The 27,999-nt window shown below is 44.2% G+C and overlaps 2 protein-coding genes across 2 annotated transcripts in view; both read right to left on the bottom strand.

Annotated features, from left to right (window-relative positions):
- Positions 1-2,037, bottom strand: part of crybg2 (crystallin beta-gamma domain containing 2) — a 60,770-nt gene extending 58,733 nt beyond the window's left edge. Inside the window, exon 1 of the mRNA XM_063185702.1 lies at positions 32-2,037. Coding sequence (XP_063041772.1) covers positions 32-1,890 — 1,859 coding nt within the window. The 5' untranslated portion in view covers positions 1,891-2,037. The remainder of the gene's footprint in view (positions 1-31) is intronic.
- On the bottom strand, positions 1,914-27,999 carry LOC134435992 (mucin-17-like). The gene is made up of 4 exons (XM_063185020.1): positions 27,533-27,999; positions 12,421-12,514; positions 2,053-4,779; positions 1,914-1,934 (listed from the first exon to the last, which is right to left on the bottom strand). Exons 1-4 carry the CDS (start codon positions 27,712-27,714, stop codon positions 1,914-1,916), a joined length of 3,024 nt encoding a protein of 1,007 aa, XP_063041090.1. The 5' UTR covers positions 27,715-27,999.

Raw genomic sequence — 27,999 nt, 5'->3', positions numbered from 1 at the left:
AAGTGAACAAGAGGTTTGTGTGTTAACTTACCTGGACAGCTTTGGGTGTCCAGCGTCCCCAGGGGTGGTTGGGCTGGTGCCAGCCAGTGTGCCGGTGGACGTGTCCTCTCTTGGCTCCGTAACGCTGGGGACTTCAGCAGCCTGTGTCCCTGTGTCAGCTGTGATGAGCTGCACGCTGCTGGGGGAGTGAGCGCAGTCAGCGTGGCTGTTGGACTCACGCCTTATCAGACTTGTGGAAAGGTGTGTGTTGTTTGCACTGGGAGCTCTCGCCTCTGCCTCTGCCTCTTCCTTGGCGTGGTGTGCTGCTACTGTTGTTGCTTCTGTTGTTGTTGTTGTTGTTGTTACTGTTGTTGTTGTGGTGATGAGGCTGCGTGTTTCAATGTCTGCCGGAAGCTGGTGTGTGTTTGCAAGGGACTGTGTTTGAATGTTGTCTGCCGTACGACAGGTGGTGAGGTCCGGAGAGCCAAAGTCTGGGCTCTCGTGCTGCACGACATTGGTGGATTCTGCCCCTACGCTGCCGCTGCACTTGGCGTCTGCTATCTCAAGGTTTGCACGGGGGAGGAGGAGGGGGAGGGGCTGGGTCGCCAGGTCGTGGACTGTGGTTGCCAGGCTACCGCTGCCGCTGAGTGACGCTCTCCACACCCTGAACTCTTCTGTCAGCTCCTGCGAGAAGGAGGGCAGGGCCGGCTCGCATTCCGCTGGCTTGCACACCTGACCGACCGGTGCTGCAGGTTCCCATGGCGAAATAAGAGAGCCGGGTTCTAGTTCTAGATTCCCCCTCTGTTGCCGCGGCAGCGGCTGCTGCTCTGGTTTCATCTCCCTGGTCACCTGAGACAAAAGCTCCTCTTGTAGTATGTGGCCTCCACCTCTTGCATCCATTGAGCAATTATTATTGTCATTCATCTCTTCTCCTCCTGGGATTTTCTGTTGATGGGCTCTCTCTCTCTGATGCACCTCTGCTACCACAATAGATCCACTGACCTCCATCTGCCTGTCCAGAGGCATGACCTCAATCTTTTTGTCTGAAACACTCAGTGCTGCATCTCTTACCTGCTGCTGTTCATCAGATTGGGCAATGCAAGTTGGAGTTGCCAAGCAATCAGCCTCAGTTGATTCAGAGCACAGATCTTCCATCATTGAGGTAGCACACGCAGGAATGTCGGCAATTCCAACTGTCTGACTTCCATCCACACCTTCCACAGTGTCATTCAACACTGCGTGTCCAACGTAAGTCCCTTTGATCCCCGTTAAGCTTTCGTTGTAGCCACCAGAATTCTCAACAGCCGACGTGACAGTGGAAGTAGATTCAACTGCATGGTCCTGCTGCAAGAAATATTCTGGCAACCCGCCTGTATGTATAGCGTGGCCGCTTTGAAGCCCTCCCTGCACCTCATCAATATTGCATAGCCCAGCTGGTGTTTCCATTGTGGCCGGTTCGGACTGCAGGAGTGGTCCTGTGGTCTCAGCACAGGCCTTATTTGCATTTGCAACATCGGATACTTCCTTAAACTTTGTGGGTGTGAGGTGTTGAGATATCTCACTGAATTTCTCATCATCGTGATTTCGATTTGTGTTTTGTTCTCTCTGTGAAATCACAGCTGCCTCCGGTGTATTTTCATCATGGCAAGACGTGTCCCACGTATTCTCATCAGATCCAGTCTCCACACTTCCGACATGGGCTTCAACGCACTCCTCACCAAAACCTGCTGTCTCAGTTGCTTTCAAGACGCCTGTCTCAAATTCTGAACCAGAAGCACACTGGGATCTTGTGGTGACTGAATGAGAGAGGAGGAGAGGGTCCATAATATGGCCTCCAATATGAAGCTTGTTCATGGAAGGATTAGATAAGAAGTCAGTAGCTGGTAGAACAATTTCCTCAACTGTACTCATCTCTGTAGTAATGGAAGAAATTGTCACTTCTGGGGAGTTTGATTCTGTAATACATTTGCTGATTGACTCAATGGTTAAGTTGTCTGCGTGATCTGCATTGGAATGTGAAGAGGCTTCGGGAGAGGCCTCCACTCCAGGTAAATTGCCGTAACTTTGAGGCACTTCAACATCTGAGCACTTCAGGTTGCTGGAGGCCTTGAAGCCTAGTTGACCAGGCTCAGGTTTAGGCTCTAGATAAACAGGAACAAGCTCTGCTGGCAAAGGGTCGTTTGAGCTACCCGCAGCCTGAGGCAGACAGGTGACAGCAGCGGGTTCAGTTTTTGCTGTATCAGCTAGAACAAGTTCAGGTTCAGGGCGAGGACACTCAGAGCATGCACGAGGGTCAATTACACTGTCTTCTTGCTGAGACTTCACGTCACTGGGACTAGATTCAGGCTCGGACTCATGAGATTCTGATTCATCTTTGCTGGTCGAGGTAGTAGTGTCAGACATGGCACTCCCAGAGCCTGTGTCTGAGGTGTCTTCGGGGAGAGAAACAATGTGAGCATTAGGAATGGTGATAGCAGTGTCAGTACCAGAAATATGTTTTTTGGTGTTAAGCGTTGTTATATCTGAAGTGAAAACCGTTGTGTCAGCAGTGGCATGAGAGATGTCAGCTTTCGTGGAGGTGATGTCAGGCCATGCATAGCTAGCAGATGGTATTTCAGCACTAGCCACAGCACTTTTGCCAGCAATGGTGGTGTCAGTAACATTGGATTCATCATTTTTTGCAGCTGCATCAATCGTGTCAGCAATGTCAGCATTTGGAACAATAAGATTACTGGGAATGTGTATGTCAGAAAGTGTCACAGGGATTTCAGTGCTTGAGGAATGCATGCTGCTATCAGATGCTACCTGCTCTGCAGAATCAGTGGAGCTAGCATTCTCAATGGCAGAAGCATGTATGATGTTGGCAGGAGCATTGATGATTGGCTCAAGATGAGTAATGGGGGTTTGAGTAGTGATATCAGCTGTGGTCTCAGTGATGGCACATTGAGTGGCAGCAACAGTGTCAAGCTTGTCATTGAGATCTGCAGTTGTGACAACAGCGGTCTGAGAGGCCTCACATTCAGGTGAGACCGTGTCAGTGATGGTGTCTTTATTAACTTTTGCGATTTCTACACTTTCATTTAAATCTATCGCACAACCATGTAGATTACTAATTTCTTCTTTATTAGAAATTCCGATGTCTGTATTCAGAGAGGCAACATCAGAGGCAGGCTTGTCAGTCATGTCAGTACTGATTTCATCTGAGATTGGCTCGGCATTGGGAGAAGCACTGTCTGCACTACTCTTGGTTACATCACTTTTAGAAGTGTTGACGTCAGTGTTGAGACAATTTATGTCATTAGTACCATTGCAGTCCAGCTTGCCAGGGAAATCAGTAGTCATGTCAATGCTGGTGGCCATGGTATCAGGTAGGGCAGTGTCAGTGATGGGGGCATCAGTGTCATTAGTGTTTTCAATTTCTGCATTTTCAATTGTATCTTTACTAGACTGGTGTGGATCAGTAACTTCCTCTTGTGGAATTGTGATCTCAATGCGCGGAATGGTAACATCAGATGCAGTTGTGTCGTTGATATCAGTACTGATTTCAGCTGTGATTGGTTCAGCATTGGGAGCAAAAATGTTGGTTATGTCACATTTAGGAGAGGCAACATCAGCTTTGGGAGAATTAACATCACAAACATTATTAGGTTCTGCGGATTTAGCTGTGCTGTTAGTAAAGGCACCTGCTTCACTACTGCCTATTGCAGGAGCACTAATGTCAGTGTTCAAAACAGCAACATCAGAGACTGGTTTGCCAACAATGATGTCAGCACTACTATCACTCTTGATTGGTTCAGGATCCAGAAGTGTGATGGCAACAGCGCTGTCAACTTCGCTACATCCAGGGGTATTCGCGTCAGTGTTTGGAGAAATCCTTTCATCAGCATTAGCAAGCTCTACAGAGGCAAACACGCTGTTAGCAAAAGCCACACCATCACTAACAACTGTGTTGGGCATAACGATGTTGGCGTTCTGAATAGTAAGATCCGACACAACTTTGTCACTTTCAGAGCTGCCCAATTTTCTGCTAGTCTGGTCATCATTGGAAATGGCCATGTCTACGCTGCCCTCAACAGGGATGATTTGACCAGAAGGCCTGTGATCATTGACTTGGTAGCCTGTGTGGGGGGCTCTATCACTGTTTTGCACTGGAGCCCGATGTGCAATTGTTCCGCCACTGGTGCCATCTACAGTGTCCTTAGTTTCTGTATCTACAGGTGAGAGACTGGAGGGCACTGGTGTGACGGGACTCTCATCATTTACCTGTTTGGCAGTTTTAGTAGCATAGCTAGCCTCTGCTGCCTCAGCCTGGGTTAGTATGGCCTCAGTTGAAAGTGCTGCTGCACGTTCAGCTAATTCAGAGGATGCTTTGACATGCTCTCTGGCTTTGGTTGGTGTGGAGCTACTGCAGGGGAGATTAAACTCACTATCATCCTCGGGCAGTGCCAGAGGGACGTCTACGATCCTGTCCCACGTGTTGAAGGTCATGGAGGCCAGAAGAACCTCGTCGGCGTTGTCAGCTGAGCTCTCTCCCGGCGAACGTCTTTGCTGTCCTGGTTTCCTGGCAGTAGGAGGGGCTGCATCTTCCACAGAAGCTTTGTCATTCGTCAGAGGGCTGTCTGTCAAGGCATCCTGGATTTGTGATTGGTCATTGGACTGTGAGATGAGTGTCTCATCAGCCAGGGAGATCTCCGACACGGACAGATCAACACCTCTTTTCTTCTTCTTCTTCCAGCCGAACGAGAATGTGCCAAACTTCTTTGGCTTCAGGAGGTCATTCTCCGAGGCGTAGAGTCCCTTCTAAATAAAATAAAGAGAGAGAGAGAGAGAGAGAGAGAGAGAGAGAGAGAGAGAGAGAGAGAGAGAGAGAGAGAGAGAGAGAGAGAGAGACAGAGACAGAGACAGAGACAGAGACAGAGAGAAAGACATGATGAGTGATGGAGGAACAGGTAGCACAACACAATTGCCTTCTTAAGAATCTTCCGTCACTTGGTACTTTTATTACATAAGTAAGCTGGAACTACAAAAGAAAAACTAAAGTTCATATAGTGTCAACTGCACAGAAACAACCTGTATCACTTTCCCCGGTGAAATAACTTGCATAGCACAGGTATAATTATGAAGTCTGCGGTGACAGCTGGGTGTGTACATGACAAATTGAGAAAGTGAATGCATGAGTGAAATAGCAAAGCAAGAAATCAGTTATGTGTGTTGTGTATGTATGCCACAACAAAGTCGATAAGTCGAAACTCCACTGCAAATCCTGCCCATGACAAAATATCATCTTGACACATGAATAGAAATGAATAGCCATATACTGTATGTATATAATACCTATTGTAACCCTAATTATGAATACATGTTTGTGCGTCAGTGTCTTCTGAGCCTTTGGTAACACTTCACCTGACTTGGAAAGCAACCAGGTGAGCCAGACTCTAATTTAAGTAAGCCAGCCACCCATAAACCACTGTCTGAGACAGTGTAGGTGTATCGTAGGGTGCAGAATGTTGACTGTGTTTTAGCGACACAGGGTGAGTCACAAAGACAGGAATTATTTTCAGATAAAAAAGGATAGATAAAAGTATGTTATAGGTTGGTCAAAATGACTATGCGTGTGGTATGTGTTTACTGATAAAAGGCCGGGAATGGTGAAGAAGGGTGTGTTCAACGTGTCTATCAACAGGACTAGATGAGAGATGAGGGAGTGTGCCAGAATTTTAGCATTCCCCCTGAACCAGGCAAGTGGCATTGGTTAAGGACAGATCACATCATCATATGCCAAACACACACACACATACGCACACTCTCTATTGCTCTCTCTCTTTCTGTCTTTTTTAATGTTTTTTTTAAGGGGCTTTTATGCCTTTATTTAACAGGACAGTGTGAGAGGGAGCCAGGAAGCAAGTGGCACAGAGAGACGGGGGAGGATCGGGAAATGACCCCGCCCGGCTCGAACCAGGGTCCCCGTGGGCATGCAAGCTCAAATGTGGGGGCTTAGCGCACTGCGCCACAGGGCTTTGAGGGCTATTAAATTGCTTTCTTGGACAATGGGGCGTAGAAAACATTGGACTAATTTCAGCATCTTGAGTTTCAATTTGGGTATTGAAGTTCCTGAGTGCAGGCCCTGCCGTGGCCAACCGGTGGGGCACTCGCCTGCCGTGCGGCTGACCCGGGTTCGGTTCCCGGCCTGGGTCCTTTACCGGCCCCTCCCCGTCTCTCTCCCAATTCGCTTCCTGTCCACCTCTCACACTGTCCTATCAAATTAAGTCGAAAAAGTTAAAAAAAAGTTTTTTTTTTTTAAAGAATTCCCTGAGTGTTTTCAGATCGAGGTCGAAACTACTTGTGTGACGGAGGACAATTATTTGAATGTTGCGCGGCTCTGGCACACATTCAAAATGAATAAAATTAGCTCCTTTTGTGTAAGTCTGTAAGAGCGCCGTGGTTTTCACTTTTGGGCAAGGAATATAGGCCTAAATGTTTTGGAGGAGGGTCACACACTTATATGCAAATTCTGGCATACTTGTTGTGTCCACAAGAGGTCTTTCAATGCGCACGTGTGTGGTTTTGTTTAATAGAGGTGTGCAAAGAATATATAAAGAGAAAGTGACTGTGGATGTATGAATGACAGTGTGACAGACACAGACCTGTATTAACCTAGACTGGCAATGCCCCTCGAAATTTTCGGATTTCTCAGAGCCTCAGAATCGTAGACCGCCATCTTAGTGGAGACTCCCGTAATTACGTAATGACGTCATGCACCGATGGGTTTTTAAAAAAATATTTTTTTGCAACACTGGTTCACTGACCAGGCCATGTGTAACGTCTTTAGAACAATAGCTCTAGCATAAATTAATGTTCTAGAAAAGTCTCGCTCTCAAGTGGCTCGTTATTTTCACAGCTGCAATGTGCTGTGCCGTGTTGTTGCTAGGTTACCTTCAGCGTCCTTATGGGGTGGGGGGGGGGGGTATTAATAATAGCACAGTTACCGGTAGCTTCACTGAAAACGTACGGCTTATTTAAGAAATATACATACCAATATACACCGTTGTCATTACATCTGAGTTAAGTACATAAAATAAGCTTTACACACGTAAGCATGGCCGATTCAGTGTCACAAATATCCACAAACCTGCATAAGCGGCAACGAAAACAGTCGGCTTCGGGGTTGCCAGATAACACTGATTATTTCCGTCCATTTTTACCCACAGACCGCCTTCCTCAACGGCCCCAATTGGGCGGGAAACCGCCCTATCTGGCAAGACCGCTCAGCTTCAGGCTCTCTAATAAAACGTTTGGAGGTAGTGAGGGTTATTTCATTATTGGAGTGAGAATTTAGACGTTACGACTTGTCAAAATCTTACAAAAAATGATTGAAACCCACTTTGATAACGTTGTAATCACCGTTTGAAATCGTATGCATTCCTATGGCACACAGCTGCGATAGTCTCCACTAGGCGGGGCTACGTCTGTGGGAGGAGCCCACAGGGCGCGAAAAAGGCAAAGATGGCTGCGCCCAGTCAATCCGAAAAGCTGCCACTGGCTAGAACCGCCCATTGCCAGTCTAGGTTAATACAGGTCTGTGGTGACAGACATAACGAGAGACTAGCCAGTGATATCAGCTAATAACCTGCTGATTTGCATATTGTGTGTGTGTGTGTGTGTGTGTGTGTGTGTGTGTGTGTGTGTGTGTGTGTGTGTGTGTGTGTGTGTGTGTGTGTGTGTGTGTGTGTGTGTGTGTGTGTGTGTCTGTCTGTGTGTGTGTGTGTGTGTGTGTGTGTGTGTGTGTGTGTGTGTGTGTGTGTGTGTGTGGGCCACAGCAAATCAATACCCAGGCACGTGGGTTTTAGTTTTAGTTTTCCAGACTGCTGTGAAAAAGAAAGAGGAGCAGTGGGAGTGATAATTCTACTGTGCTATTGCTGTATCCTCCTGTACACGGTCCCTTGGCACTAGGCACTGTCTTGGGACACCAAAACAATGTCCCGGCCGATGTCCTGGGACCAGGGGCGTAAAGTATACCCCCTCAGCCCCGGCGAGGCAGGGGGGCCCACACGAGGCGGGGGACCAGAGGCCCTTGACTTGAAGAAACGGGCCCCCTCCACATGATATTAGGCCCTCATTTTCCTTCGAGGGCCCATTCTTGGTAGCTAGCAGGGGGGCCTGAAGTACTTGCGTTACGCCAGTGCCTCGGACGACTAGTTGCTTTCCCAGGGCATCAGTAGACAGTCCCAGGTTTAGGCTGTTGGGTTTCTTAGATCACATGCTTTCTCACTGCACAAATGTGCATTACTTGGAATACCTAGCCCCTTCATGCATGCCGTACCTCCAGTGGCAGACTATAATAGTCATTGAAAAGTGAAGTACCATAGAATTACAATACTATGACATAATACAGGGCCTTTAGTAATGCACTACAATTTGGTTATTATTACCATTCTGGTAACAGAAAATTTAAAACGCTGTGTCTTAGCGGGTTAAATGCAATAGGTTTTCATGTCCATACAGGTTGGAGTAGGAAAACGTGCATAAAATGGACAATATGGCCAAAACACTTTGCCTAATAATGCTGCATACAGAGCGACCGTTTCCATTGCAACTCTGACCAAGCCTGACCATTTAGACATTTAGGAGAGCTGAGGGAAACGCGGTACCACTGAGGTTTATACCTAACCTCGCGAGCCATCCTACGTACTTCCGCCAAAGGATTGGCTCCACTACTGTAGTCTGGCCGTGCTTCTCTGTGGAGTGCCTGGAGCAGTAGAATTTTGATCGCAACGCCCCCCCAGAAAACAGCCAATAATCGAATACGCCCCCCACGTGGGGGCGAAAGGGGGAGGACGCTCGTGACAATGACGTACACATCTGCGCCAGAGCCATTGGTCTGCGCTATGTTGTTGTTGAGTAACTGCCAGCGATTGGGTGAGAGGTGTCCAATAATTTCAAACCATAACTGAGTGCAAACTTCCTGCTCCCTACAATCGCTTCAGAGCAAACAAATGCCAGACCATAAATACGAAATGAAATGGTAGTATTATGGGATGGTCAGGACCAGGTTAGTTTATACCCATGGTAAAAGTCACTTTTTAATAGACATGGCTTGATTGAGTGAATAGGGTATTATAAGGTCACAAACATCTAGTAGCCTGGTCAAATATGGGGCTTTGACCATTTGTGGCAGGCTGCAAACTCTTTTGCGCTTGAAACAATGACACATAATTTGGAACTCTATGACGCGCAACTTAATTGATACTATAAGTGTAATAGTCAAATGACACACAGAGCCTTTTCCATCAGTTCGGCATGAGTGGCATAGTGTTAAGTGCGTTGGTTTCCCCGGTTTCGAGCCAGGAGAGAGTGTGTTACTCAGCAAAGATTCGAACCGCAGGGTGGTGCATGCTGATGACAAGACGAGACGAGTGACATGTGCAAACAAAGACAACACCTATGGAACACACTGTCAATAACACGGCAGGTGTTATTTAATTAAGAAAATTAGGACTACTCTATTACCTGATGTACCACAACCTTAAAGGTGCATTGTGGCTAGAGTAGATATTGCAACTATGCTGCTCAGTGTAACTGTGTTGTCTACTGCCAAATGGTATCTTTTCATGAATGGCTACTAAAATAATGAACTAATATTTTACTAGTATGACCAAAGTACAGTAAATTTTGCAGCTATAAATGTCTATTTCTGGAAATTCAAAATAGCAGCTATGTAGAAGATCCCCCTCATGAAAAGGGCAGTTGATGATGATGATGGTTAAGTATTTGTAAAAAAGGAAACATTTGTGAATGGGCAGCATGAATTCTGGAAATAGACAGGTAAGAATATTACACAGTGAACCTTTAACTGAATCAGTTTTTCTACTGAGCCCCCTTCTCGGAATACTGCCCTGATATTGTCCTTTATCTTCTTTCGTTCCACAATCAGTAAGCCTGCCAATGCCCCCCTTCGTACTAAAAAATACAATAGATAATAAATGTCAATTGCAACAGGGACACCGACCCCCCATTCTGTATCATTCTCAACGCCCCCCAAGAGTTCTCTAATGCTGCCTCTATAGCCCCCATTGAGGAACAGTACCCTAAGGGGTAATACGGCTAAGCAGCACTACACCAGAGGTACAGCATCAGGAATACATGACATCACCATAGCTCAGAGAGTAACAGTGAAAGACATGTATTGAGTTATATAATGTAACATGGAATTCACAAATGAACAAAAAAAAAGAAAAATGGATGACAAAAGATGGGATGACTGGGAAACTTTTCGTCCCTCCTACCCCTATTAGGCCTTTAAAAATCATGTTTGAAGTAAACCCCTTGGATGTAAGGAACATTTGTTTTTCAATGTTGGCGATAAATTGCAGTGGCGTACTGAGGACACTGGTGTACAGAGGTACAGTGTATCCTGCAACTGATTTTGATGTATGCCGTTTTCAAAGCTCTCTAACGCCATCTACCAGCAATAAGGGGGAAGTGCACTTTGGAGGACAGTCTTTCAGGATTATGTACTGTAGGTTAAAAAAAAAAAGATTTGTTTAGATGTAACTCAAAGTCAAAGATATACATGTATATTGACTCATTTTCTGAAATCATTATTGAGGTAAGGCATTTTCAAGAAACAGTTCATGACCAAACACAGATACATAGAGTGCAAAGGACATATTCTGTAAACGTATTATTTAACATGAGTACTTAATCACTTGCATTGCAGATTATATGACTGATGATTATGACATATGGACAGTGTTGTAAGTTATATGCAAAGGCAAACACAATACCCCATAAATGTACATTTTGTTCCACTCAAGTTACTAAAGTGTCTCTATTCAAGGGATACTGGAAAACCCTCTACACTGCACGCCTCTGGAGAAGCGTTATGACTCCAAGGACCCCTCTGCCAGACAACAAGCAAAGCAGTAATCGATCCTTGAGTGTGCACATAGGTCACAGACAATGTTTGCACTGTGTGTTTTGTTCTTCCTGGTGCCTGGAAGGGAATCTGGAAGCATCAGGAATCATTAATCCTAGTTCTCCATCTTGTAGCTCTCTGCCCTATAGTCTGGATTAAATTGAGTTCACCCAGGCCAGAAGCCTATATTTCACTCCCAACACTACCTCGGAGGAAGAGTTCTTTGTGGAATTGAAAGTATTTCAATCTGTGATATTTTCCAAGTCTATACATGCATGCTGGCAAGTTTGCATGATCAGCTGTATCTAATATGTCTCTGTGTCTGTATGAGCTTAGACCACAGTGTGTGTGTGTGTGTGTGTGTGTGTGTGTGTGTGTGTGTGTGTGTGTGTGTGTGTGTGTGTGTGTGTGTGTGTGTGTGTGTGTGTGTGTGTGTGTGTGTGTGTGTGAGTGTGTGTGTGTGTGTATCTAGGACTGTGTGAGTTTATGTCTGTGCAAGGGTGTCTCTGCATGTCTTTGTGTGTGCATGCATGTGTATATGTGCATGTGTGTGTGTGTGTGTGTGTGTGTGTGTGTGTGTGTGTGTGTGTGTGTGTGTGTGTGTGTGTGTGTGTGTGTGTGTGTGTGTGTGTGTGTGTGTGTGTGTGTGTGTGTGTGTGTGTGTGTGTGTGTGTGCGTGCGTGTATGTGTGCGTGTATGTGTGTGCGTGCATATGCATATGCATGTGCATGTGCATGTGCATGTGCATGTGTGTGAAGGTGTGCATGTGCATGTGTGTATGTGTGTGTGTGAAGGTGTGCATGTGTGTGTGTGTCTACAGCACATCATCTATATGTGTGTATATTCCCCACCCCAGGGGGTGAGTGTGTGTCAGACCGACTACAGCGGCTCCTAATAACTTGAGCAGGAATGTGAGTCTACTCTCATGGCGCAGAGGTGGCGAGCTTAGGAGCTGTGTGTGGAATTCACAACGAATGACAAAAATCAACAAAGTCGGTGTCTGCACCTACACTTTAGAGCCGTGTATTGCTTGGTGTGTGTGTCCACTCCCAAAATGTAGTAATGACTTGAGGTAATGAAAAAACGAAGAGAATGGACGAGGTACGAAATGTCTGTAGCTCCAGTTTTAACCTCTGACTTTTCTTGCAAATTTTCAGCTACAATATACATTTTTCACACCAGCCTTGAATTCACAACGACCACCTAGCATAGTGTTTCTCAACGGGGGCTTTACAGACCCCCAGGGGACGTTAGGGAGCCGTAGCGGGGCGCGGAGAAGGATGTAGCTGAGAGGGGGGCGGTGCTTAATTGTAATTGGGTGGTATTAGTCTATTTAATTTTTTTATACTACAGAGGGCGTGGACATGCTTAAGATGAGGTCAAGGGTACGTTGGGAGGCTTATGATGAGGTCAAGGGGGCATTGGGAGGCTTATGATAAGGTCAAGAGGGCGTTTATTAAAAAAAAGGTTGAGAAACACTGACATAGCACCACCTAGATACCTGTATAGCTAAAGCGCTAGCTCACCTTTGACCTTGGGGCCGTGGCGTACAGAGAGGAGCTCTGGTCCACGCTGACGTTCAACCAGGAATCCTCCCCTGTCCCTTCATCACTTTTGGGGCTGGAGAGAAGAGTATCATTAAGGTGTTCAGCAGCATACAATACACAAATACACAACACAAAGCATCATATACTTTATTGCACAACACATTAACCCATTCAAGCCTGATGCTGCGTATATGCTGCATTGACCTACATGTAGCGACAATGCGACATAGACGCTGCATTCAGGCTCTTGAGATTTGAGGCGTTTTTTTTACTGAAAAGGTGGTTAGGTTACAGATGGATTAACACTTTTTAAAAAAAAAAGATTTTTTTTGTGGTCTTTTTTACTTTATTTGCTACTTTATTTGCGATAGTACAGTGAAGACGGTGACAGGAAGCGAGTGAGAAACGGGGAAGGGCCGGCAAAGGAACCGGGCTGGGAATCGAGCCCGGGTCGGCCGCATAGTAGACGAGTGCCCTACCATTAGACTGGATGAACACATTCTAAGACAAGGTGAGGGTCCTAGCTTTTAAATGCAACTCATACCATGTTTTTATGTGCTTCGGAGGCTGAGATAATAGACTGAGGGCACCTTTTCTCAAAAAGGCCTTAGGCTTAAACACAGCACACGTTTACATACATTCAGCCATATACAGATCACACACACACGCACGAATGCACGCACGCATGACCAACACTACTTGATCACTGTCAAAGAGAATGAAATTACAGCTCTATTAAATGCAACTCAGCTATTGAATGGGATATCATCTGTGACTCATAATGCATTAATAATACTATTATCAATGACAAAAAAATCAACTCCACTGTTGAATGAGACAATCTATAACTCATAGTTCATTTACAATGCTGAGGGCCTGCTATCAATATCAAGGAGGTAGAGGTTACGTGACAATTACCAGACGTCTTTATGTTAAACACTTATCTGCTCTAGTGTTGACACATGTCCCATTTTTCCATGATTAGCGCAGAGCCTGTGTTATAAAGTAATTGTCACCAAAGTTGTACTGACCAATTCTTAATTGGTTAGTTGAGACTCTCTGCATTGTCATGGCAATGTTGTTATGATGTAGTTGACTGTTTTCAGCAAAGAGTAAATAGACCACTCGACAGGCCCATCTGCATTAAGAGGCTACTGCTCTGTCCAGGGGAGGAAATAAATGTCAGTTTCCCTGGACACTTAATGAAGGGATCCATTGTTTACAAGAAAAAGGATTGATTATTATTATATATCTGTTTTTTTTGTTAGACAGAGGTAGCAACCCTAATCTGCCCCCATATCTGTTTAGATACAGAATATGTCTAATTTACACATGGGCGTTGTCCTATCTCACGGGTGAACTTTGCATTACCAAAGTTCTTCAGCTAAACCAGAGAGAGTAGAGAGAGAGAGGTTCCATTGGCCCATTGTTTCCTGGTTCTATTATGGCCCCCCCTTAGGCAGACCTAGGCAGACCTAAGGACTGTTCTATTCATTGTAGGAGCATTATGACACAGCCCTTTAGGTAGACCGGAACCTGGTCGCGTTAGGTGCCCATAGAAAGCTATTATGTTGGCATATCTCTATTAAAGAATCTCTGGCTAAACAGTAGCAAAAATGTGTCAGCACATACTGTAGCAGTTCATGTGTCAGATCTAAAGTGCTCGGATTCCTCAGGGTCAGTTCTTCATATTTCATCTGTGCACTGCGTACTAGGTATGGCACAAACCGCACCGAAAACCGAAACCGTACAATTCACACACATACCGAACCGAACCGTGCAATCCATCGCAAACCGCAATTCATGTACAGCCCAGAAAAATATGTAAAACAGAGATTCTAGGAGTATCTTATCCAGTCTCTCTGATTAAAACATTAGCGTATAAGACCTAATCAGAGGATGACACAATTAAAATCACACCATTTTCACATTATTAGGCTATACAAACCATATGTAGGATATTTAGTGATAAGTCCGATTCTATTAGCCAGTGCACCATTTATCATGAACTAAAAAAAAATGAACCGCAGAGAACCGAAAACCGTGACCTTGACACCGCGATATGAACCGAACCGTGAATTTTGTGAACCGTACCACCCCTACTGCGTACCCTTCTCTCTTGGGTAATTGTAATATCTTATTGATCTCAAGGAAGTCCCTTGACCTGGTGTACCAGGTATGTACACCAGGTATGTACCAGTAATGTACATATAGGAGTGGCAGCTGATACCATTTATATTGACATCATGCGCAATACGGTATGCATTTGGTCACTCGTGATTTTCCAAGAAAAACAAGGGGTGGCCTGTTTTCAATATGTAAAAAATAAACACAAAAGTAATGGTTTGCAGTCATTTTCTTTACTACAAGTTACAAGCGCATGTTACATAAAGTCTTGTGATGTATTAAATATAATTTACAGAAAAAAAGTTTTGGTCTGCTGCAATGTCAAATAAATGAATCCTAGGGGATTTTTTTTGTTTGTTTTTTTTTGCACCCACCCTTAGCGTTGTTATTGTTTTGAGATGACATTGGTCATTTATTTTGGGCAACTTGCCCCAGTTCCACTCCCACCAAAAATGGCAACTATGGTTAACAGCGGGCGGCGTGTGCTGGGTTGTAAGGAAAGGCTGAGGAATGTGACATTTAGCCGCACATCAACAGCATCACAATAAAGCTCCAGGCTGAAATACTTTTCCAGACCAGCTGCCACTCTCCTCCGGGATTTGACATGCAACAGTCCTAAAATCCCACTGGTTTTACAAGCTCCCTCCCTCCCTGCCTCCACAGTAGTATACAGTAGACACAACTAGTGAAAAATGTGCAAACTATATCAGTTGATCAAACTTTGTAGTGATGTGGTTACTCTCCCATGCCTACAGTACGTATATATGTGTAGCCTAATTAAGTGTGATTGTACATGTAATTATTATATTGTTCTTCTGATGTTTTAGTGATATGGCCAACAAAATCCTGTGAAGTCCAAGTTGAAAGAACATAATACTGTGGCACAGCTGAACATGCACCTGCATTTCCTGTAGGAATGCAGTGTATTTATACAGTAACAGCCAAATGGGAGCTTGAAATTGGACATACATAAAAGTATGTATCTTTAATGTATATCCACTTGCGGCACTGTTGACATGCCTTAACGTGTCAATAGAAGCTCATTACAGAAACATTCCCGGAGATAGCAGTTTATGGCTTCAATATTGGTTTCAATAAATTATTTTGGACTAGGTGCTCTTATGTGTAAGTGATACATACAAATGTTTGTCTTGATTGTTACACCACAGCATATGACACAAGCGGATCCAATAATGTGACACAATATCTACCATATCTGTAAAGCACACTATCCCTTTCTTATCTATCCTTACAGCGCAATAGCTCAACTGTGCTGTGCATGTAAGGGTTGGACATCTAATACGTATACAATGTGTGGGAGTGTGGAATATGGAGAACCACAGAAAGTAAGAACTGCAGATCAAAACAAAGTACATAAGTACACAAAATACACAAATTTTGGGGGACCAGAGTATGCAAGCAGGAGACAGTTAATGCACAGGGTTATACAGGGTTACGGCTGAGTAGAGTGTTTTGTTATGCAGGGAAGCTCTCTGGGAAAACATGAGTCTTCACAAGCGTCCTGAATGTAGCAGCCGGCACAGTAGCTTATTCCACCAGAGAGGGATATTGTCCTCGGTTACAGAGACATTTAATTCTGACTTAACTTCAGGATTATACAGGTAGCTGTTAAAACCTGCTGGGCATTGCTGCCTGTCGCACCTCCTCCGTCCGGTGCCCAATTTAATTCCCAATAAAACTTAATTTCACTTTGAAAACATCATTTAAACACTTCACAATTCTATTGAATTATTCATCCAGAATTAAACCCACCATGTAAATAGCCAATGACAGAAAACCGTTTGGACTGGGATCACCTTATGTGAGTGGAGGGCAAGGCCAGAGACGGTTGGTACTGGATTAGGAATGCAATGTCCTGAACTGAGCAGATATTGCTCCACAGAAACTAATATTTGCTTGGTATTAATGGAGATCCTGGCTCAGAAAGCGGAATCCAATGTCAAATCTTTTAATCGGTAGATCCTAGAAAGGACACAACCCGCCAGACAGGAAGAACGGCTATGAGCTAATAAAGCCAACATCACACAGTAGCCTGGGAATTCCCATGCTGCCTTGTCCGCATGGGGGCGGCTGTGATCTAATTACGTAGGGGGGTGGACTTAAGATCAGAGGGTCGCAGGGTCGAATCCCACCCACCCTTATCTCTCCGTACCCCTCTCCATCCTCCTCCATCCATCAACTCTAAGTCGCTTTGGATAAAAGTGTCAGCTAAGTGTAATGTAATGAGGCCTCGTTCCCATCTGAAGGACAGCATGGACCCACACGGCCCGTTTCTACGATTTTGGGGGCCCTAGGCAAAGGGGTTGTCAGGCCCTATGGCATATCTTTTAGACGGGGGGTGCCTGACAGGGCAGCCACGGCGCCAGAATTTCTGTTTAGGATGGATTTTTTTTTGGATGCCACTTCAGTCATTGTCACATAGCCTTCCATTACAACATAATGTCACAGAATCCATGGAAACCTGATGGAACAAACAGGAAATGGCCTCATACCTAGACAGTGTTTTGTAGGCTATGCAGGGCAACACATGCATGAAGGACAACGAATGCATAACGAGCAAGTGTACACCAGCATTTTCTGTGAGGAAATGCAATCTAGTTATTATGATAACTTACGTATCCAAACAGTTCATTATATGAAACTTCATGAAGAAAGACCTGGACAAATATAGCCCATTCAATTCAGTAGGCTCATAATGTCTCATGAAGTAGGAATGTTCTGTTGTTTACTGTAGCCTAACCTGGCCTATCTCACGTGAGAGGCTATGCCTATATGGCCCAATCAGGTTTTTGACCCTACCACCAAAATAATGATCTGTATTGCCAATAACAAATAAAGACAGGTCTAATATTTCCAACCACTTTCAGGGCCTGGGGCATTGTCTCTCAGGCTAAAATCATTTTGGCCGCTGGCAGGTGGGGCTAGTTTACTAGGCTAACAAGTGAATAGTATATAAACAAAAATACTTTGCAGAAATCCACTTCGTTTATATTTTGTTACATATCCTCTGCAATTTTGATCTTGTGGATCCACATGGATAACCACATGGGACGTACAGCACATTGCGAACTACACACATGATTTATTTCATTTTTTTCACAGGTTCAAGGAAAATATTTAAAGAGCAAACAAGCATAAATCATAACACATTTAATAACAGACTGACTGTGACACAAACTACTGGTGAGAAAATTGATGGACGCAGCTACATTAAATGTGTGGGAAGAATATCCATGGGAAACTAAGCTACATTGAGGAATATACGGTGTGAACCCACAATCCAGACACCCTAAGGCATGGGCTGTGTGTGTGTGTGTGTGTGTGTGTGTGTGTGTGTGTGTGTGTGTGTGTGTGTGTGTGTGTGTGTGTGTGTGTGTGTGTGTGTGTGTGTGTGTGTGTGTGTGTGTGTTTGTGTGTGTGTGTACGTGCGTGCGTGCGCGTGTGCGTGCGCTTGTGCGTGCACGTGTGCCTGCATTCCTGTGTGTGCGCGTGCGTGCATGCGTGCATGCATGTTAGCGTTTTAGCACTGTATCTTGTCCTTTACAGATATCAGAAAGTGAAGTCTATACACAGGTCATGACACTGTGGGGTGTCTCTACAGCATAGACTGCCACTCTCCAATGTGTGAATGGTGTCTGTCTCCTTTCCTGCTCCTCTGATATAGAAGTTCACCTAATGGCAAAAACAGCTGCTTCAGTGTGGACCACTTGTGAAATGACTTAATGGGCACCCTTGCTATCTCTCAATCCAACAGGGAAACCTAGTGGAACACAAAAGACCAATGGGACTCTCTGAGACTTAAATCCCAAGTTACAATACTGCCCCCCCCCCCCCCCCCCCACCTTTATTGTGGTAGGATTTTGCATGGCCCGGAAAAAGCATTCACGGATACTGCATAAAAACTATGGGTCTTTCTCAAAACCTAGGCCAGTGTCCTTCCAAGTGTATCAGCCTCATTAGTCAAGCCCAGTGATTGTATACTTTTTGGGGAGCTCTACAGAATATCCAATCACTGGGTGTGACTAATAAAGAGTATCCAATCACTGGGCCTGTCTAATTAGGCTGATACACTTGGAAGGACACTGGCCTAGGTTTTGAGAAAGACCCAATGTTTCGTTTACAGGTGAGGCCCATTTTACTGTCCCTTTCCACATATCTTGTCATAAAAAACGTATAATTGTCCTACTCTGTTAGTAAAGACTTTCAGTAGGACTGCGGTGAAATAAATGAGAAGAAATCAGCAATAATACAACTGTTTCAGGAATTTCTTCTTATTTTTTTATCTAAGCTGCCTTTATCTGCAGCTATCTCTTTCTATTTACATGTGTCGCGACAAGCCCTCATTACCTGATCTACATGAGCAAATATACAGTAGTTGTACCGTGATGGGTTTACCATTTGCAAACATTCGGAAGTGCACACACAGCCAGGCAGTAAGTGTCATATGATCTAGTGTGCGGTTGAAATTGTCATATGATCTCGTGTGTGGTTTAAAGTGTCATATGATTTAGTGTGTGGCTGAAAAACAAATATGAGTCATTACATGAAAATTGAACAAATCTCCACACACATGCATCTCAAATTATTCTGAAAACATCATTGGGATTTCGTAGCCCCTAGGCCCCATAAGACATGCCGTACCATCTGAGGCACGCTGTAATAGTAATTGAAAGGTTAATTACCTTGGTAATCCTATACTATGACATAACACAGGGCCTTTAGTAATGCACTACGACTCTGTCATTGCCATTCTGGAAACAAAAAATAAAACAAAACACCATGTTTTAACGGGTTAAAACATCCAAGAGAAAGGATTGAAATCTCCTTTTAACTGAATTGGTATGCCTTCCAAATTACCGTCCGTTTTATAGGACTCAAAAAGATTCTGAAAATATTAGTAGGTGTTTGTTAGACATCTGAGGTGTTATGCTATGGTCTTCAGAATTTTGTAGAAAAACAATGCTGAACAAAATCGACACCCCCTCCCTTATAAAAAGGTCTGTAACTTTGATAGGATGCTCACTCACACATACACAAACGCACGCACGAACACACACTGTCTCTCTCTCTCTCTCTCTCTCTCTCTCTCTCTCTCTCTCTCTCTGTCTCTCTCTCTCTCTCTCTCTCTCTCTCTCTCTCACACACACACACACACACACACACACACACACACACACACACACACACACACACACACACACACACACACACACACACACACACATACCCGTTCTGTAGCACTAGCAAGTGGGCAGGGCAAGCTCATTAGTATCGGCTGACAATGTGCCAGGTTGAGGACAGGAGGAGCTCAGTGGAACTCTGTGTCACACAGACCAGAAGTGACACCAAAGCGGTCTCTAGGGACAGGCCCACCATTGGGAAAGCACAGTGTTTCAACTCCTACTTGCCCAAAGCTTGCAGTGCTTTAGTGAATCATTGGCTGCCTGGCTGGAGTATACAATAATGGTAGTGGGCTGATGGGGGCTGCACTCACAGACAATCTAACTCAGTCTAGTGAGGCCTAGTGGTGTAGCCCAGGCCTAGGGTCAATCCAACTCGGTCTAGTGTTCTGTGTGATGTAGCCCAGGCCTAGGGTCAATCCAACTCGGTCTAGTGTTCTGTGTGATGTAGCCCAGGCCTAGGGTCAATCCAACTCGGTCTAGTGTTCTGTGTGATGTAGCCCAGGCCTAGGGTCAATCCAACTCGGTCTAGTGTTCTGTGTGATGTAGCCCAGGCCTAGGGTCAATCCAACTCGGTCTAGTGTTCTGTGTGATGTAGCCCAGGCCTAGAGTCAGTTTAACCCAGGCTAGTGTGGCCTACTGTGTGGTGACCGTGTAGCCCAGGCTTAGTGTCAGTCTAACCCAGGCTAGTGTGGCCTAGTGTGTGGTGTAGCCCAGGCCTAGTGGGGAGCTTGGCCAGAGGTCAGACTAGCTCTCCCGCTATCACATACACGCACACACACACACGCATGCACGATTGCACACACGAACGTTTACACACACACACACATGCACGCACGCACGCACACAGACATACACACACACACACACATTAGGCATGCAGCTGTCACACAAGAGAGGGAAGAGGCTTCCAATGCTCTAAAGGTGAAGAAACAGTGGTCATTTCGGCTCCCTAATAGTCTGTGATTTCACTGTAATAATGTCACCTGGAATACAGGAAGGGATAGCACTGACAGTAGTTTATAACTGCCATACACATGCACATGATGTACACACACACACACACACACACACACACACACACACACACACACACACACACACACACACACACACACACACACACACACACACACACACATTTTACTACATTTTACATATTACTTTTTCAAATTATTTATCTTTACTATTTTTATTTTTATTTTTCCCCTCCCTGACTATTCCTGTGTTATTTGTGTCTTGAAATGTCCATGTGGGCATTTGTTTATTTGTGTATTTATGTAAGCTACTGGATACCTGAATTTCCCCCTGGGGATTAATAAAGTTACTCTGCTCTACTCTACTACTATACACAGACACACACACACAAACACAAACACACACACACACACACATTAGAGCTGCTCGATTATGAGAAAAATCGATCAATCACGATTATTTCAGCCAATATTGATATCACTGTTTTTTTTAGACAATACTTATTTTAAGACAAATAATTTTGCTACACAATTCTCAATTTTGCCTCCCTTCAGCACTGTGAGTGGAGGGCCATAGAGAAACACACAGTGGTGTTCTGCATGAGCAAGTCTGCTTTGAGCTCGCAATGGCTCAAGTGGAGGGGAATGTATTGCACTTAGCGTAACCTTTAGGCAGTTTTGACAAATGACAGAAGTATTATTTCAACTCGATATTATATGAAATTTGATATTGTTTGACAGCAATATTGATATCATGATATAAATTCAATATATTGCACAGGCCTAACACACACACACACACACACACACACGCCACAGTACATTGGTACCCAAGAATAGAGATTCACAATCATGTGCCAGCAGTGCCACACCTCAATTTATGTCTACACTGCGCGCAACATAGACGCCGCATTCCTGCCGCTTATCAAAACAGACCCATGCAATCTTCAAATCAATTGGCACCTCTCAGAGATGGCAAATGTATTGCCTTGTAAACACACCCCTCATACTGAACTGCAGGACTGTATAGTCAAGTCCAAGTCCTTTGTCGAAAGACCCAGACAAGTCTGAGTCCAAGAGGTTCAAGTCGTACTAAATCCCTCTTCCTACACTGTACACTAATAATCTTGCACATTCTCTACTATACAAACGGCCAGGTTGTTGTTTCATTGAGAAGGTTGTGTCAAGGTCCTACCATGGCGCAAACGGTAGGTAGGGCACTCGTTTGCTATGCGGCCAACTCGGATTCGACTCCCGGCCCGGGTCCTTTGCCGACCCTTCCCCATCTCCCTCTCCCCACTCACTTCCTGCCACTACCTTCACTATCCAGTCAAATAAAGGCAATAAAAAGCCAAAACAAAAAATATATATAAAGAGAAGGTTGTGTCAAAACAGCATATTTCCTGATGCATGTCAGAGCAGAGGGACTGTTAATTGAAGCCAGAGGTTCTTAAGGAAATGTAACAGCAAATTAATGTTGTAAGTACACTTGCACATGATATTACATAGCTGCAATTACACCATTGTACCTCATGAGCTAAACAGACTGTGTAGTTACTGAACAACATTCAAAACCTTACAAGAACCCATCACAAACTGGACACAAAGTCAGCTGATCGTAAGACAAGTACACAGGTCTACTGCACTCTAAGAAAATTTCCCTGCAAAATAACGGCAGTTACTGGCAATTATATTTACCTGTAATTCTACTATTATTTCACACCAAAAATCAAATACAGCTCATTGCTGTTTAATGTATCACAGTATATGACATTTTTTCAGCAGCAATTGAACTGTTAAATAACAGTACTCTACAGAAACATAACAGTACATTTCAGTTAAAAAGTTGAATTGTACTGTGTGATGACAGGCAAATACTGGGTCATAGTTGTATTCATGAATATGGCCATGGCAACTTCCCACCCCACCCATCATTCTCCATAACTGTGGTACCCTGGCCATGTTACCACCCCACCCTCCCATCGTTCACCATGACTGGAGTGCCTTGAGCATGATACTATGGCGCTATGCTATATTGAGAATATGGTTTGCGGTGGTCCTTTGAAAGTGTGGGCATGAATAAAATTTCAGAGTACGCAGTGCTATGTTACAATGATAGTGTGCAAGGTGGGCTTTTTACTGTATCTCTTGAAGAGCCAATGATGAATATAGCATTGGTCAGTCTTTAAAAAAAAATTTGACAAAAATTTTTACATCAAGTAGCACAGCAAACAAGCAGCACTACAAGCTAGGTCTCAAAGCGATGCCTAATTTGCAGCAGGCACATTATATGCAACAATGCCACAAATGATGCCACATACAGCAAGCTTTCACAAAGAGGAAAGTGTGCAAGCATGTAAGCAAGCTTGTAGGCAAGCTTGTAGGCAAACAAGTGCTATGCTGTGCCATGCAGGCCAGCCAGCAGGCAGGCAAGCAACTGAAGTGTTGATAGTCCAGATTTATATACAGGTGCAAGAGTACCATGTGACCAGAGTCATCAGGCCCTTGGCAGGTGACGCCCGTAATTGAATAATGGCATAACAGCCCTACTCAGGTGAGGCCAGGAACTGATTAGCAGATTGGTTTAGATGGGGCTGCTTGTTGCAAGAGTGTTACAAGTTCTTAAAATGTTTCAGCCATTCACACTTTCATCACTATCAAAATGCATGTGCTACTCACACTTTGCTGCATCAAGCACTTTTTAAGTATTGTAGTTTCCTTATAAATTGTTTCATCATGCTTGATATTATCAGATAATCTTTAACCAGTCAGAATGACTTCAGTTCTTCAGGTGGTATTGAAGTTTGATGGTGATCACGGACAAGTGGAGGATGAATGGGTTTCAATGGTGCTGCCTAAAATAACTTGTTATTTTCTAGAGATGCACCGGATCCGGTTCCGGTTCCGGTTCCGGTTCCGGATCCGTCAGGATAATAGAGTTTTTCACAGGGTCCGGGTCCGGCAGGATCTTAAGCAGTGGATCCGGTATCCGGCATGTTACCTAAAAATCAGGGTCTGGTGCATGTCTAGCCTAGGCTTTTCAGTCTTTCACAACCCCTATCACTGCATGGAGTGAAATCCCTTTGGAAGCGGCTATTGCAGGCAGTGTGGCAATAAGCCAATGAGTCTAAAAAAATAGTTTGCGCCAACGTAATAAAAAGGGCCCACGTGTGCGAGTAGACTATATGTTTCAACCCTTTTGTAGGATCCGGTATCCGGTTCCGGATCCGGCAGGATCTTATTCAGTGGATCTGGTATCCGGCAGGATCCTAAAAATCAGGATCCGGTGCATCTCTATTTTTTTCCACAACGGCGAATACTGCTATTGTGCAGTACTTACTGTTTATGCTCAATATGTGACTCAAAGTAATATTTTCACAGTAGTTGTCTGTTTTTTCGAAAAACAGTAGAATGCTGTTGCAGAATTGCCGTAAATGAACAGCTATTTGTTACAGTGTGGTTACTCAGATCATTTACCTGTGTTGGAAGGAAACTGTGTTCTTTTCTATTACTTTTACTTGACACCTCTGGTTAAAGCACACACAGTCGCAGACATTTTTAAACTCCAGCCCTTACCAGTCTACAGCTCCTGTTGTGTGAGACCCTGCATGAGACAAACATGCCAGTGGAATAACGGGCACTTTTTGTGCAAAACGAAGCCCAATTCTGATGGCTGTTGGCACGGTCTGACTGCTGCACAAACAAGCATGGCTCTTTAGTGTAGTGGTCAAACCCCAAGTTTGGTACTGGGACCAAATCCTGGCGGTACCACTCTACTCCTTTTTGCAACACATAGGCCTACAACACATGCTTTCTACTGCAATAGCATACATGTATGTGACTGGAACTGAACATGTCCATATAGTTCTTTTGGTTGTAAAATGATATACCAAACAACAAACAGAAAGTTGGCAGATGGATAATTTGTATGTGTGCACTCTACTTTACAAAAAAAAAGAATAAATAAATAACCCTACTTTGCTCCTGTACCTCCTCGTATTTTTAGTATGTTCTCTACAAGTCTTCTGTTGTCCAGTCTTGCACTTTAAATGTCTGTATGAGCACTGTCTATGTCCATACTGTCTTATGTCCATGTATGAGTACTGTCTATGTCTATACTGTCTATGTCCTTACCTAGATTTGTCTATCTCTGCATGGGAAAGCAAGAAACGTAATTTCAAATTCTTTGTATGACCAGTGCATGTAAAGAAATTGACAATAAAACCTACTTGACTTGACTACTTGTTGTTCTGTATATTTCCTGTGCATTTCATATCTGCTGGTGATGTTGGCTATCATTATGTCCTCGATTGTAAGTCACTTTGGTTAAAAAGTGTCTGCCAAATGCAATGTAATAAGCAAGTAGTAACATACAAGACTGGGTGCTTTCCACAAATCAGCTGCAAAGTCACTGCGTGTCACTCAGTTGGGTTTATTTTTAGGACTTGTGGCTGGTGCAGCTGGGAGTGTGCTGGCTGGGAGAGATTTTTTCCCCAGTTTTTTTCAGCGGGTATCCACCATTCAACTATCCATCCTCCATCCCCAGACCAACAGTTAAGTCAGTCGTTCCCAAACTGGGGAGGTTGGATAGGTACTGAAGAGGGGTCACAAACACAAGGGACATTGCATAAAAAAGGGAAATCCAAAGGTTAACAGCTAACAAATAACATAATTCCATAGATGTTAAGTTAATAGATGTATAAGCTTTGCTGTCCTGTGGATTTCAGGCCATTTGTTGATTAACATTGCTAGATTTTCCTTTCATACTTTGTCCACTAATATAGATAGAAATCCATAGCAAGGTGCAATGGCTAAGACTATGTATGGTGGTGTTGTGGGGAGGTCACAAAAATATTCTTGAGTTCAAAAGGGGGTCCCCGCTGAAAAAGGTTGGGAACCACTGAGCTAAGCCACCGAGACCAAACTGGTCTTTAAATCCCCCAACCAAACCAAACCAAACATTTGTGTCCTACAACTGCACTTGTTACACAACAACCCCATCGATCACACACAACCCAACTCATCATCTCCTTCTGCAACCATCACAAATACAAACGTACCCACACACTGCAGTCACACGTACAAATCACATCTTTGTGAATCATCACATGCCTTTCATTTTGCTCTCCATTCGCTCATGCAGTTCTGACAGCCAAGCCAAACACTGGGCCCATGATGTGTGACATGAGCAAAGCATTGCTTTATAACAGGTTCTTGGACGTTACAGTGCAACATTGTTTTCATAACAAGTTCTTGGACATTGCATATTGTTCAGCATATTTGCTCATTACACACACACACACAAACACACACACACACAAAAACACACACACACACACACACACACACACACACACACACACACACACACACACACCTCATACACACACACACACACACACACACACTGTTGTCTCGGATTCAGCATAACAGGACACAGAGTCAGTGTTGTTTGACCGCCCTGATGCACCAAACCCAATCTAAACAAAGATGACAGCTTGCTTTGATGAGACAGATCTACGGAAGCAATGGCATGTTGTGTCAGTGTGACAGTCAAAACATCACCACTTGAGGATGTCGAAATCGATGTTCCTGCTCTAACAACTTTGAGTCACATCCAAAGCAAGAATGATGCCCAGAGTATATGGTCTCAAGGCAAAAATATTTCAGAGATGCAAAGTTTGTCTGGTCCCATGCCTATGCGTACATAACTAACGCAGAATAATCCAGTTTTAGGACTTGCCATAGCCAAACAGTAGGGCACTCGTCTACCATGCGGCTGACCCGGGTTCGATTCCCGGCCCGGGTCCTTTGCCAGCCCTTCCCCGTCTCTCTCTACCCACTCGCTTCCTGTCACCACCTTCACTGTCCCATCATAAATAAAGTCAAAAAGACCACCATCTTTAAAAAAAGGATCCAGTTTTAAAACAAAGCGTTACAGTAGGTTACCACCATGTATCTCTGGCCTGTACGCCATTGGCAAACTGAGAGGCATAATTTGATGTCGTGTACATCATTTTGTATGATACAAGACGTGCAGTCTGATAAATGCATACAAATGCAGAACATGGTCATTACTATGCACATTACAGATTAGTTAATTGTTTGTAATAACGTAGTTAAACACAAGGGCCAATGTCCACTTATCACCAACCCTTCATCACCTCTCCTGGTCTCCTGTCATCTATGTGAGAATTGCATGGCCAAGACAGTGACAATGAGTAAACTTGACATGTTGATTACCAGTGGCACGCTTCCAGGTTTACAGTAGGCTATTAGGCCTATATAGCCTGCACATAGGTTGCTATAGGCTAACTGAATATATGAATATCATTTGTGGATATAATTTGAACACATATTATATTAGCCTATTGATTCCTTTTGAATAGCAACTACATGACTTACATGTATAAAGATCTCTATATAGCTTATATGCCCACATAGTACTATAGTAGGCCAACCTGTAGGCCTAGTATTATTTTGCTAGTATATCACTGTGTCCACACTACATTAGCTCAGATTGGGTTCCAAGTCGCAGTGCAACTATTTGCCTGCTGGAAGTCTTTACAATGATTTGGTTCGTATACTTTGATGCACAGTACGCACCTTGTCCATCAAATGTGAAAAGTGGGGACTAATTACAAATCTTTGCTAATTAAGCACAGTATGGTGGCTTCTGGCTCATTGTCAATACATGCGCAGAAATTACACAGGAGCCCGTGCAACTGAGGTCAATAAACATCGTGTTGCTCCGTTGGAACTGTCGAACTCAGCAGACCAACTTACCTGTGAACATCTGTCTCCTCTAGAACTGCGTCTTTGTCCGCCTTCTTCTTCTTTTTAAACTTTGGGAATTTAAAACTTTTCCCGCTTTTGCTGTCCTTCTCGTCAAAATCTTTTAGATTAGCCTCGCTTTTGGAAAACAAGCTCTTCAGCCCGGTTTTCGAGAAGAGGGTTTTCTTCGCCATAGTTGCCGCTCAGGGCGCAGCACAACTTCTTCCACCTTGGATGTAGCGGCCACTGGAAGGACTAGGCTATTCCTTGAAAATGACCCGCGCGCATAAGTCTGTCCTCGAGCAACCACGCTTTCCTACCGTCAGCAAAACAAATCCCGCCTAGGCCTATATAATGATGATAACCGCAATATAGCCTATGGAACAGCATAAGCACAGACGCTCAAAGGTGCAATAACTGGCTCTATATCCTTGTCAGAGAAAACAAATATTTGCTGTCAGATTTGTCAACCTGGTGTC

The sequence above is a fragment of the Engraulis encrasicolus genome, chromosome 20 (genome assembly GCF_034702125.1).
Source record: "Engraulis encrasicolus isolate BLACKSEA-1 chromosome 20, IST_EnEncr_1.0, whole genome shotgun sequence".
In the NCBI taxonomy this organism is placed as follows: Eukaryota; Metazoa; Chordata; class Actinopteri; order Clupeiformes; family Engraulidae; genus Engraulis; species Engraulis encrasicolus.
Note: the sequence above shows the minus strand (reverse complement) of the source record. Positions and strands in the feature narration are given on the sequence as shown.